We start from the raw sequence: 17,803 nt of genomic DNA, 5'->3' as shown, positions 1-17,803 counted from the left end.
TCCAAATTTAAAAATTCATAAAAATTATTGTCCATAGTTAAATTTCAACTTAATGAAAACATACATTTAACAGTACTAGCACTAAAAGTTATCTTCATTATGAGAACATTTTCGACTGGGTCACAGAGAAAAAAGTTTCACAGAAGAAAAAAAATGTTTTATAAAAAAAATAAAAGTTTGAATTTCGCCTTTGAGTAAACTTGTCAGAGGGACAGCCTTGTCATTTCTTTTTTTAAAAAAAGCTTGTTTTCATATGGCGTAAGAGATGGGTTAGGCTTACCACACTGCACTAACAGACGAAACACATGCTATCTATTTGTAGAAGAGCTCCTTTTACTCAGAAAAGCTCCTTTTTTTTCTCTGTAGATTGCAACGAGAACGGGATTTGCATGGTACTGCCGCTTTTTCCTCCACTTCAATTAAGGAACAGAGTAGCCACGTTCCGTTTCCCCCATGGTGTTTTGGAATCCCGACATGCTTTCAGCCAGGCATGGGGAGGAAAAGTGCCTTTCTTGCAAACCGTGTAGGAAGCGAATTCTTCTACTACATCATAATAGCAATTCATGGGAAACGTTCTATTGCAAATCGAAATGCGTAAATAAACACGGGTTTATCCTTTTTACGAGGACACAACATCAAAATTTTAAGAAGGTAGGGGGGGGGGAGGTATCATAACTTGCTTTCTTAAAAGTAAGTATTTCGTGAAACTACCGTTTTTTTCAAGTTGAATTTGTGAAGGTAAAGCTAAACGGTAGAAAATTAGCCCCGGACAGACCTCTAATTATTGAATACAAAAAATTTTTTTATCATCAAAATTTTAAATAGAAGAGTTAATGAACAAAAATATAAACGTAGCAAATAATAAGTTGACGTAAGTATAACCAAATAAAATATTGTAATAAAAAACAATGAACCTTACATAGCAACTGTAATAAGGTATGTATGTGTGTGTTATACATAAAATAATAGACTTTTGTAGAAGAAATTTTATAATGGTTTCAGAATTTATATTAGTTGGCATCTCTACAAATAAAATCTCTAAAGCAAATAAATGACACATAATATGAAGTTTCAATTATTTTTTTGTAATTGAATCCAACAGCAGCTTAGAGCCAAAAATAAGACAAACATTGACATTACTAGCAATTAAAAAAAATTCTTAAATAAGAAAAAAAAACTTTGAATTTTTTACTTCCAATACTTTTCAGAAAAATAAATTTTAATTAAGTAAGATTCAGAATAACAACACAAATGTAAAATAAACATGACTAGCATATAAATATGAATTGTTTCTCCTATCTCTAGTTAGAAATCCATTGCCAGAACTAAAAGGGTTGTCCATAAAATACATTTCATCAGAAGAATTTTAAAATTTGTCAGATAAATAAGAGTAATTCACACATGCCATAGCTACAGATCAATGGTAGGCTAAAATGGATTATGGTTGAATGAACTGGGAAAACATTGAAAAGAACAATGTAAAAGTCATGCTTTTTGCTTAGTACGTGACAAAAATTAGACACAGTAAAAAAAAAATCTCATTTTCGAAAAAGGAAAATTATGTACCTTTTAAAAAAGACTCAATGTAAAAAGTACCTACAATGGCTTTTAAAAAACAAAAATAAAAATGTATCTTTTAAAAACGCTATGCACCATATTTTTATTTACTAGGGGGCTCAAAGAGGTTAAGGTTCCAGAATTTCATGACCTACAACATGATTACGGTCAGTATTGTGCACAAGTCGTCTTAATTTCTCAAGCAAGCTGGCCTCCATTGATTTGCAGCTAGGTTGGCTTCAAGTTGCCACTCGAGCATTCACAACAGACAGTTCAGCACTTTTAACCAAAGAGACCAACAAAGAAGGTACATTTTTTTTGGTCACTGAATTTGATATCATTTTGTTGTGAATAAAATCATAAAAAACATTTTGAGTTATGATCATGAGTTAAAAATTTATATTTCTGTTTGAAATATAATAAAAGAAATTAAAATATTATTTTTTTCCCTAAAAATTTTAATGTTTCTGAATAGATATGATAGAAAAAAAGAGTTCCAATCTATGTATTTTATGAACAAACCGAAAGAACTGACATTAATGGATTGCAAAAAAATTAAAAGAAGAGAGCGTTGAAACAATTTGGTAATAATACATGATAATTAATACTTTGATCAAAACCAAAAATATACTATAAAGTGTCAAAAACATAGAATGATTATAAACACAGAAGAAAAAAAATGATACAACTTAAAAGAACTTAAGAGTTTGGGGAGAAAAATGCATTGAGTGAATTAACTAAAAGATTCTTTGGTAATTTTTATAAGAGGCTCATTATAAAAATTGCAGCAGTTGTTAACAACATTATCAACTATATTTTAAATATATATATAAATTTTCCAATGCAAATAAAAATAAAAGTGTGATATATATATATATATATATATATTAATATAAGTTCAAAAAGTAGAGAAAACATGAAAGAAATTACAACGTAAAAAGAGAAAAAGAAAATTATTTCAAAACAGAAAAAAAAACTAATAAAAATCCGGAAAAAAGGTATAATCTCTTTATCAGCTTACATAATTATATCTGCAAAAAAGAGTTTTTAAAAAAAAAATTTTTTTTGCTTTTTTTAATTGTAATTTTTTCTATGTTTTCTTTACTTTTTGAACTTATTTTATGAGTTCTATATACTTGCAGCTTACGCACAGTAAATAAAACTTATTGTTTTTCTTAATTTTCCCTTTTCGTATTTATTTATTGTACAGCACAGAGCCCGTTATCCGGAAATCAGAAAACCGGAACGAAATTCGATAAATTTTCCAGCCATATTTTTAAAAAATAATTTTTTTTCTTCATAAGATTTTAGGATTTCTCCTTTTTTGAAAGATGTTTACCTTACCATCATTTTGGAAATAATCATTAGTGTATTACTTCATCGTTTTTTCTTCTTTTGAAGATTATTTCCCCCAAATTTTTTTTTAAGTTGGGTTTAACAATAAAAAAACGGCTTTTGTAGCGATTCAGAAAACCAGAAAAATCAGTTATCCGGAATAGCGATGGTCCCGATCGTTCAGGATAATCGGTTCCCTACTGTACTATATATACATATATATATGAATTTCAATAACCAAGAAGTCAAAGAAATAAAGAATCAAGCACTATATTTTAAATTGAGTTTTTTTTTTTAACCAAATTAATTTTATACGATGTTTAAAAAAATATTTTGAACTATCTTTTCTTCTTGGTAAAATCAGAGTTTTACAGCAGTAATGCTTGATCAGCAAAATAAGATTATTTCCCAAAAAATTTTTTTTTAGTTGAGTTTAACAATAAAAAAACGGCTTTTTGTAGCGATTCAGAAAACCAGAAAAATCAGTTATCCGGAATAGCGATGGTCCCGATCGTTCAGGATAATCGGTTCCCTACTGTACTATTTATATATATATGAATTTCAATAACCAAGAAGTCAAAGAAATAAAGAATCAAGCACTATATTTTAAATTGAGTTTTTTTTTTTTAACCAAATAAATTTTATACGATGTTCAAAAAAATATTTTGAACTATCTTTTCTTCTTGGTAAAATCAGAATTTTACAGCAGTAATGCTTGATCAGCAAAATAAAACGGCCATGCTTGATCAGCAAAGTAAATTTGCACTAACAATTAAATTAATTACTGTGCTTAGATTGTATTTTACATAATTTACATTTTAGTTAAACAAGAATTAAAATTTTTATTTTACAGGATGAGTTCTTAACTATAAGCGGTTATGCCTGACTAGCAAAGTTTAAGATTCTACACAAGTTAAAAGTTTTTTTTTAACTTCCTTTAATGTAAAATTCCTTTCATATATAACAAGTTGCTTTTCCAACTTCTATGGAAGATAGATTTATCTTATTGAGTAAATAACGATCAAATGATGACAGGCATTCTAGAGCAGTTTTCATAAGGATTCTTTTACATTATCAAACTTACAACCCTTCAATTTCCCTAGATGTAAACCACATCTACAACTTAGTTCTTTTTGTACGTAGGGACAATTTGTCGTTCTGGTCAAAACATAAAAAAAATTGAATTATTCAGACAAAAAAATCTGAGCTCTTTGTTATTTAAATACATGCCTAAAAATATTTTGTTCTTATCAAAACAGCAGTAATGATTTTATAAAAGCACAATCGCGTCCATTCTAGCATAAATGATTTAAAAAAGAGAATTCATTGGTGGCAGCAGCCACTGTAATATTAAACAGAATAAAGAGGTCATTTGCATCATTAAGGTAAAAATAAAAAAAACCTCGAGTTCCCAGTGGCAGTATCCTGGCGACATTGTCGAAGAACGCTACCGAGTTATTGCAGAAAGATTTATATTTTCTTCCGAATTATAATCAAAAGGTGCCTTTCTCGCACATCGGAGTGGAATAATGAAACACAAAGAATAAAGTAAAAAATATGGTTTCTTTTCTGCAGAAATTTTCGTTCTAAAACTTTTCATGCAGTCATAACTATTGATTTTCACATAGTTTTTAAAATCCGATATCTTTTATACAATACTATTTATTACAACAACCGAATCTGGAAATACGCATATAGTAACCCTTTTCATCATCCGGATTCGCGTGATTTCGTCGATCTTTTTTTTCGGTAGTTCGATCTTTTTCTGCTATGGATTTCATAAATTTTTTAAATGTGATGACGATTTACAAAATACGAAAAGGAGAATGAATAATCAGTGTGTTTTTCCCCTACAAAATACTAGAATAACGCCCATAATATTAAAATATTACTATTTTTTAAAAAAATTACTTAATTTGAAATAGTTTTTTTTTTTGAAGTTGACGTTTCTGTTACTTTGAATTAGCAACATGCATATTTGTTATTTTTATTAGTATCTTGCAGAAAGATATTAAAATTAGAAAGGTAAGTCGCAGAAAGCTCGAGAAAATTCTGCCACAGGGCTCTAGTTAATCACACAATAAATAAAACAATCTAGTCTACGAAATAAAATACTATAGTATCAAAATTGAAATCAAAATTTGAGCAAGCAATCAGGAAAGTAGTGGATAAGTGATGCAAAAACATGTATTTACTGGAAAATAATGATTTTATGGTAATATATTTTTGCAATTTACCAACTCTTAAGTTCCTTTAAATCAGAATCTGTTTAAAGAAGGATGTTTTTTTTTTTGAAGTAGGAAGAACTGTCTGGTTTGTGCGAAGGGCAGAGCCACAAACAACGGAAGACTAACTTTCATGTTATCACCTGGACTTCCTATATCAATCATTCTTTTAGAACATGTACAAAGCTTGAAGGGAAAACTCCCCGCCTCTCCGTTTGACCCTCTATCATGCCCTCCATCCAGTCGTCATCATCCGTTATTTCACTGATAATGATGATGACTTCACCTTCTTTGAAAGAGAGCTCGTCTTCTCTGTCCGCATCACAATCGTACAGAGCTCGGCACCGCCTCAATTTTATGGGATCGTGTCTCTACACAAAAAGATAAATCAATAATCATATCCGTATTCATTATGTTAAAAACACCAAAACATTATAAATCAAGTTTAGTAACATAATTTATTATCTCAAAATATGAAGAAAACGCTACTTTTACATAAAAATTTGATTTGATTTAAATGGACAAACACAAAATATAGCATTGATGCAAATTTTTAAAATAAATAAAATTAAGTTTATTTTATTTAGATGATGATTCATTAAAAAAAAATCAGAAGTTAATAAAAATTGTGACAACAGTGGAAAAAAAATCATTTTATATTTAAAACAACTTTATTGTATTTTATTTAAATGAAGATTCATTGAAAAAAAAGCCAGGGGCTAATGGGGGCTCCACAATTTTGACCCCAACAGTGTGATTGTGGCAAATTGTTGATTAGCACTTTCTAATATTCACGATAACCCTACATCAAAAAAATTAGAATCAGGGTTTCCACTCAATTTCAGAAAAAAAAATTCCTCGACTTTCCCAGGTATATCAGTTGAATTTCAATGAAAATCGAGACACTATTTTCATCAGAAAATTTTGATTCTTTAAATTTGTAATGTGAAATATTAGATTTTCTGTGTAAAAAATTATTATCAAATGAGGATGGGAACATTTCAGTTTGTCTAAAAGGTGAAATTTTTACAACAAATAATTGTAATAAATGTTAGAATTATTTAACTCGAATCTCAATAACTGATTACTGTTACTGACCATTGTAAGACTGGTTATTTTCCAGGTATGATATAGAAATATTACAGATTTTTGTAAAAAAAAAATTGCAACTTTCCCTGATTTTTGGAGTTAAAATAAAATTCCCAGACAGTTCCAAGTTTTCCCAGTTCTCCCTGCCCCGTGGGAGCCCTGTAGAATACAAATTCAATTGGTTATGTTATGGTTACTGCAAATTGTTCAAGACAGTTAAAATAAATAAAAATAAAATTAAAACTTTTTTATTTGATTTAACACAAAGTTTAATCCTGCAGTGTATAAAATGTTTGAAATATGTTAATGCATCTCAAAAAGCTGTTTTTCTGCTGAATAAATTTATTAAGCAAAATTCATTGAAAAGTAAATGAAGAATAAAAGTTTACTTAAATCATTTCCTTAGTCATAAAACAATTAATTAAACTACATTTCTATTTTCATTAGAAATATAAGCAATTACAAATGTAACACATTTGAGCAAAAAAGACAAACTTGCTAAAGAATAAATTTATTAAATGAAATTCATCGAAAAGTAGATGAAGAATAAAAGTTTACTTAAATCATTTCCACATTCACAAACAATTAATTAAACTGCATTTCTATTTTCATTAGAAGTATAAGCAATTATAAACCTAAAACATTAAGAGAAAAAAAGACAAACTTGCTAAAGATTATCACATTAATTTGTAATTTAAATTATTTGTCAATATAAAAGCCAGAATTCCATGAGCATGTTTAATTTTAAAAAAATTAATGAAAGAAAATCAGACTTACTTTCCGTGGTGGAGGTACGGGTGTTTGACTTTGACTACTGTTTGAGTCACATGACTGAGGCAAACTGTCAGTAGACTGACCATTGCTTAATGTTTCCAAAGCATCAGTACTAGCAACTAGTGAAATATATTAAAGAGCTAATTAGTAACATTTTAACATAACAGTTTCACCATCTGAAAACACAAGTTTTTAATATTAGGCTTATTGATTCAGCAACAGCAACTTAATAAAGGTGGCTAACATAGAAAATATTTATAAATTTTAAAAAGTTGCATCATTTTAAACATATCCAGCATTTCTTCTATCAAAAAATAATACCACATTTCTACAGGGTGCGTAGCCAAATCTTGCAACAAAAAATAAGCACCTTTTAAGTACATTTTAAGCACTTAGAAAATATTTTTAAGCACTATATACATTAACAAAATGCAAAATAATTTTCAAAGACTTTACGTGATCATGATAAAATAACTAGTTTCTGACAAAGAACTCTTTTCTTGATTATATTAGCCATTAAAAAATGATCAAGAGATTTCAGTGTGTGGAAAATGTAGCTTGAAATTGAGAATATCATGCAAAATGCAGAAGAGTTGCACGTGAGAGTGCAATTTCAAAGCACCCAGCTCACTATACGCATATGCAGATTCGCAAGTATTTCATTAAACCTGTAAAATGGCCCTTTCATACGCTATGGACCTACGGTAAGCTGAAATAGATTGTGGTTGAATGAATTATAAAAACGTTGAATAGAACAATGTGAAAAGCACGATTTTTCATAATACAATGTGAAAATTGACATAGCAAAGAAAAATATCTCATTTTCGAAAAGGGAAAATTAAGCACTTTTTCAAAAACACCTGCTGAACAAAGCACCTTTAAGGGATATTAAAAAAGAAAAATCGAAAATAAGCACCTTTAAGCACTTTTTAAAAACCCAACGTTCTACATCTTTAACTTTTTTTCCATAAATTTATAATATATTATAAATAGAGCTTTTTTTTTTTAAATACAGTAGAACCTCAATTAACCGAGCTTCGATTAACCGAGGTTTCTGTTAATCGAGGCAATAACGAAGTCTAATTTTTTTTTAAAAACCTTTTTTTTTTTTTTTTTTTTAAACGATGCTACACCGATGCTCAAAAATTGACACGATAGCCCTATAGCCACGATAGAAATTCTGGCCTTTTACAACGAAAGGTAACAAACTTTTTAAAAGAATGTAAATTTAACAAATTAATGAATACAATATTTTCAATATATACAATATTTAAAAATACAATATTTTCTTGAGATTTGTGTCATTTTTGAAAATGCGTCCTTCGATATTTAATTAAGTATAGTTAAAAAAAAATTCCGTTTTACTTTGTAAAATTTACTACTAGAGTTGATTTCCCTTTTAAATCTTTTTAGCTGTGAAACATAAGTTATATATATTTATTTTTATCATTTAAAAAACGTTCTATTGTTTTTTACTTTAAAAGTAGTTGAATTCGCAAGCACGGAAGGTTTTTATACATGGTTTCTATTAACCGAGATTTCCGATATCCGAGGTACTAGCGGTCCCAATTAGCTCGGATAATCGAGGTCTTACTGTACATAATATATTTAAGTAATATGTTTTAAATGAAAGTTTAAATACAAATGTTACTTATCAGAAGTCATAAAGCTAGAAACCATGACTAAATTTACCAAACAAAATACCGTACCTGGGGGTGTGGGAGGTGGTGGACATTTTGGCCTTTGTAGGGATCCTGTATTAGACATAATAGATTTTTCTACACTGTAAATCAGAATATTACATTTTATTAACTGGAAGGAAAAAACAGGATGCAAACATATTGTTCTTTTTTCTTCTTACATTTTTATTACTAATGAATGCACATACATTAAACTGAAGTATATTTTTTCAAAAGAATTAAAAATTGATCTTTAGATTCTTCTTGATTTACAAGGTCATTCATTAACGTCATCAAAAAAGAATGCATTTTTATTTTTTTTACGGCAAGGAAATAATTTGTGGATCGAAATGCACAGAAAGAATGCTGCTCACTTTGAAAATCCTCACAACTGAACCACGGATACATTTTTCTTTACTAACCTTCTTAAGATTTTTCTAAAATTGTCTAAAAGATATCCATTTTGCCTTTTCATCATGTTAAGGTATCCGAACACGTTCGGAGGATTTTTTTAAAAATATTAAGTTTCAGAACACTTTAATTATGTTTTTATATTTATTATATGTAAAAACTAATATTAAATAAGAGAAATTAGACATTTATATTATATTTTGTTTTTAAAAGCTAAATAACAGGAAAAAAAATGATGTTTTTTTCATAAAACTTGCGAAAGGATATACTTCACCAAAATTATTGTATCAAAAAAGTGTTATTATCAAAATAAAGAGCTGAATTTTGTCTAGTGATTTGACTACAATCATAAAAATATTTGGAAAATTAAATTTTTTATAGAGAATTAAAAACTTTTTATGAGATTTTTGTCAAATTTTTTACGTCGTATTTCACATTTTAGACCAATAATAAAAAACTATTAAATATTTTTAATCAATTGTAGCACAAGCACTAGAAAACATTATACATAATACACATACAAATTTTTATTGAAATATATCAACAACTTTTTTAATAATGAATTTTGAAAGTTACTATTTTTGCGTGAAATTACATTCTGAGAAAAAGGCATTTAAAGTATAAATTATATCATTTCTATTTTAAAAATGCTTCAATACTTCTAAAATTCTCCCGATTTGTATGTGATACCTTCCTTTTTCTCAATTTTACAAATTTTTTGTTTTTTTGCAACCCTATTTTTTTTCTGACAATTTTTACATTGTTAATGAATGGAGTTGCCATACATTGTTACCATTCATTGTTAATGAATGGTATTGTTAATGAATGCATACACACGCTCAAAATCAAGTTCTGTAAAACCTTTTAAAGTTTTAAAGTTTTATTGCATATTGATCAGCTATCGCTGGGATTTGAACCCAGTTTACCTCATTGGAAGGTGAACACTCTATCCCTTGACCCATTTATACTTTATTTTACAACAGTCGTTGCACAGCAGACCTAATTTTGGGTTTATGACTATTAATGTTCAACTCCGTAGCCTTGTAATTTTGAACCCAATCCAGAAGACAAGAAAACTCCTGGATCAGTGCCCTCAGAGGTTTTGATTTGTTATGGGTACATGGAGGACTTTGTGACTCAACAGATTTAACGTGCATCAGTCTCCAATTACTATGTGGGGAGTCTTCAGTCGGCAGGGAACCCATTTATATTTGTAAGAAACACATTATACAATTTAAAATCTATACAAATCACTTTAATAAAAGAAGAATTAAATATATATATATCAATCATACCTTTTGAGAACAGGAAATTCACAAGTCTTTGGCAGCAGCTGTTTGGCACCTGGTGCTGAAAGAAAAAATCATTGTTACAGTATTAAAAAGTTGATATTTCTTTATTTAAAAATCAACTGAAATTAAAAAAAAAAAATTTCACACATAAAAATTATAGAATTTTTAAAACTGGGATATCTTCTACATCCTTAGGCAATTTCAAAATACTACTTCAGCTTTAACATTGAATATTCTCCTACTTCTTAAAACTAAATGAGACCATAAAGAAATTTGGCAACTGTCCAATATTATCTAAAGTCTAACTTTTTTTCATTTGTAAAACAATGTCACAGCTGCCAACATGGATAGGGAAACAATCTATTAGATTTTACGAAATAATACAAATTTCATGATAAATGTACTCAATGGCAAATTTTAGGGATTTTTATAGTCATCAAGATAGAAAAACTGCAATATTTTCCAGTAAGGATTTCACATTAAACATACTTGAAATGTTATGTATTAAGTATACTCATAATTTGGAATAGTAATAGTCATTTAATTCATCAAAGATAGTTAAGACTTTTTAATTAATTTAAAAAGGGATTTCTGAAAAAAAAAAGCAATAGTAATACGTATTTAAGTATTCAAGCAAGCAATAATCTGTAGACAAATGCTATTTTAATAGGTATTTTTTATGAAACTTAAGGAATTTTAGGGAATCATCTAAAAATGTACAAAAACCAGGAGAATTTTTAATAAAACCAGTAGACTAAGAGAAACTGGCAGAATCCAGTAGTCTACTGGAAAATCCGGTAGAGTTGGCAGCTATACAATCACATAAAACTTTTTGGTGAAACCTAAGCTACACAAAGCTATGGAAACAAAAATTATTTTAAAATTTTTTTCATGAATTTCTTATACTTTTGTAGTTTTTCAATACATTTTCTTTTATAATTAAAGTTGGAAGCTAAATAAAAAGTAAATTAATCATTTATGGAAGAAGTTTGGTCTTTTAAAAAATTTGCATAATTAGACAAAAAAAAAAAAAAAGTAGCAAAATATATGAATCATGGCTTCTTACAGGACAAACTACATAAGTTATTATATATTTTTTTAGTGTTATAAGCAATGAAAGAAAAAATAATTTCATTCTTATTAAAAAAAAAAAGTAAAATTTATTTTTCAACAAGAAAGTATTTAAATAAAACCATTTTTTAAATACATTTTGAAACAGAATTTCTGAAAAGGACTATAACTTCTATTGGCTAATTATCTTAGGAAATCATTTAATTGTAAAATCAGAATTTAATATTAAAAAGGCAATTAACTCTAAACTTAAACAAATGATTTATTGTTAATACAAAATCATATCTTAAAATGTATTTGTCAACATTAAAGTGTATAGACTTTAATAGATTAGTATAAGTCATTAAGATTGGGAAATAATATTGTTGCTTTGTTATGCGCATTGTAGCTTTAAAAATTAATTTGTGAAAGTACATTGTATAATATACGCAAATGAGAGATATTTGAGCCATTATTTTTATAAGTAGAATAAACCAACTTAAACATTGGTTATTTCTTCAAACAATTTTTATAATCAATATTGCATTTTAAAGTTTAATCAAGTTATAATGCTAAAAACCATTATTGATTAACTTTTACCAAGGGTTTTAAATTTAATCAAAAGTTAACATTAAATATGCATACAGTTTCATAACTATTGCTGCTACTTTGTTGTTATAAAATTTCTTTTGGATAAAAATTTCTGTAAAATATATACAGTAAAACCCCGCCTAAGGAACTGAAATTTCGGTTCACTATAAACGGGACTTCACTATATCCGTTCCAAAAACATTTTTAACAAAAATGTTTTTGCAACAAAAATGTGTTAACTTATATTTTTAATTACTCTTCGTCTTGCGTACAAAAAATAATTAGTATTCCTTAGCTGATGAGCAATCCACATCAGATATGGAAACATTTCCCGACTATCAAATAATTTTTTCTGAATTTATATTATTCTGCTCTTCAAAGCACTCTACCCAGGCATTCGAGCGCATAAAAGTAGTCTCACCAAATCGCTCAGAAAATTCATCTGCTTTGACTTGAAGCATTTGTCCATATACTGGAAGATTGAGGCTTTTTTTAATGCTGAACAAATTCAACAGTGCTATTCAATAATGAAGCAAACAAGAAAAAATGCTTATTAGTACATTCCATGCTATACATGATTTTAAAAATCAGTATATGTATTAGTTTTGAAGTAGAAATTTCAAAATTATTACTTAGAAAATTAAGAAAATAAATCAGTTGAAGACAGAAAAAAGTTCATAATATCCAACTTCCTCTCTTTTTTTTTGGTTCACTATATCCACAAAAAATAACACTATACATGAGTAGCAAGGCAAGGGAGCGAACATTTCGTTCACTATAAACCACATTCACTATAGCGGGGTTTGACTGTATATAAATGAGAAATATTCAGAACGTCTGTTGAAATTAAAAAGCCCATTTTCAAAACTTCTGAGATAATCTAAAAAATTTTCACACACAGTGCAAGAATAAGAACATGACCTAAAATGTATGAATGAGAACAAATTATTCTCTCCCTTTTTGCATAAAATGAAAATGCACGTTTCCAAAATTTCTGAGATAATATAAAAAAAATTTAACACACAATGCAACAATAAGAACATGACCTTAAATGTAGGAATGAGAGGCTGAAATAAAATGCAAATTAATAGAGATGCAAAGCATGCATGCATTGTGTTAAAGGCAGGTGCAGAGAGAAGGCAGCTATAGAGGCAACTGTCCTACCAGGAGAATTCGTCTGGAACCAGTGATTGATGCTACTGTTGTCTACGGAGGAAGAGGAACTGGAATAGTTGATGGAATGAGGGCGCAAGGACACAAGGTCAGTGGAATGGTTTCTCCGATGTATGATCCCGGTAGGGGATTGGGAAAGTCCTGGATCAGAAGGAGTACGGGAATGGCAGGGTGTGGCAGGACTGTCTATTTGGGATGGAGGCGGGGGCGCCGCACGCTTCTTCATACTACCATGCGAACTCAAACCTGGGACTGAAGCAAAGGATTTGTTAGCAAAAGCAAAATAGCTTTGTTAGGTTCAGCAAGCAACCTCTTTGTAACATTCACAACACACAAAACATCAAATTCAAAAATATCATTCTATTTTCCTTATTTATTATAAAAATTGCTGTTAAATTATCCTTTCTTCGTTCGGGAAACCCTGTGGCAGAATTTTTTCGTGCTTTCTGCAACAAATATTTTTCAGCAATATACTTTTAATAATAACAAAGATGCATGTTACTCATTTAAGGAAACGAAAATGCCTTGTCTACAAAAACAAAATAATTTTTTTAAATTCAATAATTAATGTTTTTTTTTTTTTAATACTATGGGTGGATATTCTCTCATTCTATTGGGAGGGGGACGCAATAATTATTTCCTTTACCGCATTTTGCAAATCATCATCACATTAAAAAGTAATTAAATATCGCAAAATCTGCAGTAGTAATTACCAAAAAAAAAAGATCTGACGACAAAATCACACGAATCGGACTCTTCAGAAAGAGATTACTAAAATGCAATGTTTTGTTTCGAGATTTGATTGTTGTAATAAATAACATCGTATAAAAAATATCGGGTTTTAAAAACTATGCGGAAATCAAAAGCAATAAATGTAACAACAAAAAAAATCGCTAGAACCATTGCCTTAACAAAGTAAATGATTAAATGCGCAATTCGAATTTCCCGTATCTCCTGAAATATATCCGGATATCTAAAAGTCGAGTGAAAATCAATGTTGATAACTGCCAAAAATACTATAAAAATGGATTTATGATATCGGCATAAATTGAGCACTTTTAAAAGTTATTATTTAAACTCGAGATTCAAATTTTACATGTAAAATCTAAAAGCCAAGTGAAAATCAATGTCAATAACTGCCGAAAATACTATAAAAATGAATTTATGATATCGGCATAAATGGAGCACAACAAAAAGTGATTATTTAAATTCGCGATTCAAATTTTACATGTAAATTTGAGCAGAAAAGCAAACCAAAATTCTTTACTTCCAAAAGAAAAACCTTTCCACAAGAGCTTAGTAAAGTTCTGTGACAATGTCGTCGCGATTCTGCCAAGGGGTCAGGAAAACAGTTTTTTCCTTAAACGTCATAGATACAAATGTTTTAAGGAAAGCAACAATGCGATGCTTACTGTTATCTGGGGAAATATAAATAATAATAAAAAATAAATAAACTATACAAGTCAAATGACGAAACAATTCAGCAGTGCTTGTTCAAGTTCAATTTCTAAATGTTCAATTACAACAAAAAATCGATTTTAAAATGCTTAGTTATTTTAGCATTTTGAGTAAGAAAAGATTTTTTTTTTTTTTTAAATGTGCATCATTTCAAAAATAATTTAACAAATATTAAGATGCCCAATAAAAGTGAAGATTAAGATTAACTGAAAATAACGTATTTTCAGTGGAGTCATACTAGAAAAAAGCAAAAAACAAACATATATTTCTTTCAGTGGGCTGATTTCAAGTAGAAGTTCTTGCAACTAGATTCATAAGTTTAACTTTAAAGGCAAAACAATTATTGTAGTTATTGTCATTTAACTACCCATTAATAGAAGAAAATTTAATCAATAAAATATTTGATCTTTGCATATAAATTTAAATGCATTTAACATACATTGATAGCATGCTTTGAATAGGACAGAATTGCTCAGTAGGCCGATTTCAAGTAGAAGTTCATGCAACTAGATTCATAAGTTTAACTTAAAAGGCAAAATAATTGTTGTAGTTATTGTCATTTAACTACCCATTAATAGAAGAAAATTTAATCAATAAAATATTTGATCTTTGCATATAAATTTGAATGCATTTAACATACATTGATAGCATGCTTTGAATAGGACAGAATTGCTCAGTAGGCCGATTTCAAGTAGAAGTTCATGCAACTAGATTCATAAGTTTAACCTTAAAGGCAAAATAATTGTTATAGTTATTGTAATTTAACTGCCCATTAATAGAAGAAAATTTAATCAAGAAAAAATTTGATCTTTGCATACAAATTTAAATGCAGTTAACATACATTGAAAGCATGCTTTGAGTAGGACAGAATTGCTAAAAAGAGCACTTGAAACCAGTCAATTGCAATTGAATAGATATACCATGATCATATATTTTAATAGCTATTGTTAATAGTATAAATTCATTTAGTTTAGCAAATTGGAGTACTACATTTAAAGGTTATTTAAGCACATTATAGTGTCTTAAAGCCGAATTGAAATCATTTCTCATCATATTGGAGATGCACTGAATAGTGATGTAGTCCAAAAACAGAATATTGGGTTACTGAATATAAGTATTCAGTGATTGAATCTTTTTGATTCATTAATAGATTTTTTTAAAAATCTTCTTACATATTTTTAATTATTTAAACTAATTTTCTAATAATAGTAATGGTGATTATTATAATCTAATAATGAATGTGAGCAAGGTATGAGGTTTGCTAATGCAGTCGAACTTCTATTTAACGAACTTCCATTTTGCGATTTTTTTCAAGGAACCAAGAACATTTTGTATATTTCTTTATAAAATAACTTCCAAATAGCAAAGTAAATTTTCTATTCAACAAACTTTTCTTTGAGATTCACTTTCTCTATTTTCCAAAATATTTTAGAACATTTCAAACTTGTTAACGCATTTTTAGGGGGAAATGCCCTTGAATTGATTTACGAAGTCACTTAACTTTTAGAGAAAGCAGTATAATCCCTTTCCCTTTTTGTTTCTATTTCAAACGAAAAACTCAGACAAAATAAACGGATTTTATCAGTAGCAATTAAACTTAAGAATGCATGTGGTAATATATGTTTATAATTACTTTTAAAATAAATGCCACTATAATTTTATTCATAAATCTAGCTTTTTTTCGTTGAAAATGTAGGTAGCATGTACTGGATAATATTTTGCTCTATTCTTGCTTTCCATGCAGATTTCTTATACAGTTAAGATTCATAAAATAAATAGTAGATACTAGTTCACAAGAAAAAGGTGTATCAAACGCTATTTTAAATATGTCTAGTGTTCATGATTTTAAAACCTGCTTTGAGTTATTTAAGTATTTCAAAAGGTGATTTTCTATTTTCAAATACACGAAAAAAAAATGAATTTTCCATATAACAAATTCATTATCGGGATTTAGCGAACTCGTTAAATAGTGGTCGGATTGTATATGTTTATTATTCCTTACATGAATTGTAACTACTCTTCAGGGAAAGAAGGCAAACAAGCTTAACAAAATTTAAAATAATGAGATTCGTTCACAAGGCAATCATTTCAATTTATATATATCTAAATTGAGAATTGAAATGGTTTGTAAAACAAATTATGCCTAGCAGAAATACAAATTCAAAACAACTGCATTGTTAATACAAATAGACAAAAAAAGCGCATTAATTAAAAGAGCAAAAAAAAGGTAATTTGACTGAGGTCCTATTATGACACAAAATAAAATGAATTTTAATTAATGATTTTTTGAATGGAATTTAATACTTAAGAGGGAAATTTTAACTGTTTTAGTTCTTTCTAAAATTTAAGTAGGTTGATTTCCAGATTCAAATTTTCTTTACTTAATGTGAGAATGCTACAAAATCTTATAATAACACAGAGTTAAAACACAATTCTTTTGTAGCCCATTTTTATCAAATTATAAATAAAATAAAGAATTAAAAGCAACTTACTGAAAGGTTTTTTATTTTGAGGTGGAGGTGGAGGAGGCATTGAGCGTGGCGTTACTAGCGGACTTTGCTTTATTGTTTCACTAATAGTGCTAGACCTGCTAGTTGGAGACTCATTACCCACTACGCTGGATGGTCGAGAGCGGTTCATGTGCTCAGGAGTTATTTGACCACCCTAAAGCAGACAACAGACATTTCAGACTAAAATATCAATATTTCTTTTAACAGTTATTTATTTAAGATACTGCCATTGTAATGAGATTTTAAACTATTCTTTAAGTTATACAAGATGAAAATATCAAATTTAAAGTATATATTAAGAAGATACCTTTTCATCACCATCTTCATCACTGAAGTCTGTGGAACCATCTTCTTGGGAAAGGCCCCAGTCAATGCTTACATTTTCAAACAGTGTTTTTTTGTTCTGAATGGCATGTTCCAGCTAAAACAATTTTATAACTGTGTTAAGACTTTTTGTTTAAAGCTATCTCAGCATGAGAAAAATAAAATAAAATACATTCTCAAACAGTGTTTTTTTTTTGTTTTGTTCTGAATGGCATGTTCCAGCTAAAACAATTTTATAACTGTGTTAAGACTTTTTGTTTAAAGCTATCTCAGCATGAGAAAAATAAAATAAAATACATTCTCAAGCAGTGTTTTTTTGTTGTTGTTCTGAATGG

At 28.5% G+C, this 17,803-nt stretch overlaps 1 protein-coding gene across 2 annotated transcripts in view; it reads right to left on the bottom strand.

Annotated features, from left to right (window-relative positions):
- Nucleotides 1-4,212: 4,212 nt before the first annotated feature.
- Nucleotides 4,213-17,803, bottom strand: part of Asap (ArfGAP domain of ASAP) — a 58,960-nt gene continuing 45,369 nt past the window's right edge. The window contains exons 21-27 of one of the 2 annotated variants that reach the window (XM_087158688.1): nucleotides 17,452-17,565; nucleotides 17,127-17,298; nucleotides 13,168-13,428; nucleotides 10,366-10,420; nucleotides 8,690-8,763; nucleotides 6,984-7,099; nucleotides 4,213-5,488 (exon numbers count right to left, since the gene is read on the bottom strand). In XM_087158688.1, coding sequence (XP_087014814.1) covers nucleotides 5,279-5,488; nucleotides 6,984-7,099; nucleotides 8,690-8,763; nucleotides 10,366-10,420; nucleotides 13,168-13,428; nucleotides 17,127-17,298; nucleotides 17,452-17,565 — 1,002 coding nt within the window. In that variant the 3' untranslated portion in view covers nucleotides 4,213-5,278. The remainder of the gene's footprint in view (nucleotides 5,489-6,983; nucleotides 7,100-8,689; nucleotides 8,764-10,365; nucleotides 10,421-13,167; nucleotides 13,429-17,126; nucleotides 17,299-17,451; nucleotides 17,566-17,803) is intronic. The other variant, XM_087158689.1, reaches the window with a different exon arrangement.

This window comes from Parasteatoda tepidariorum, chromosome 3 (assembly GCF_982258835.1).
Source record: "Parasteatoda tepidariorum strain Cologne lab strain chromosome 3, Ptep-v5.0, whole genome shotgun sequence".
NCBI lineage: Eukaryota > Metazoa > Arthropoda > Arachnida > Araneae > Theridiidae > Parasteatoda > Parasteatoda tepidariorum.
Note: the sequence above shows the minus strand (reverse complement) of the source record. Positions and strands in the feature narration are given on the sequence as shown.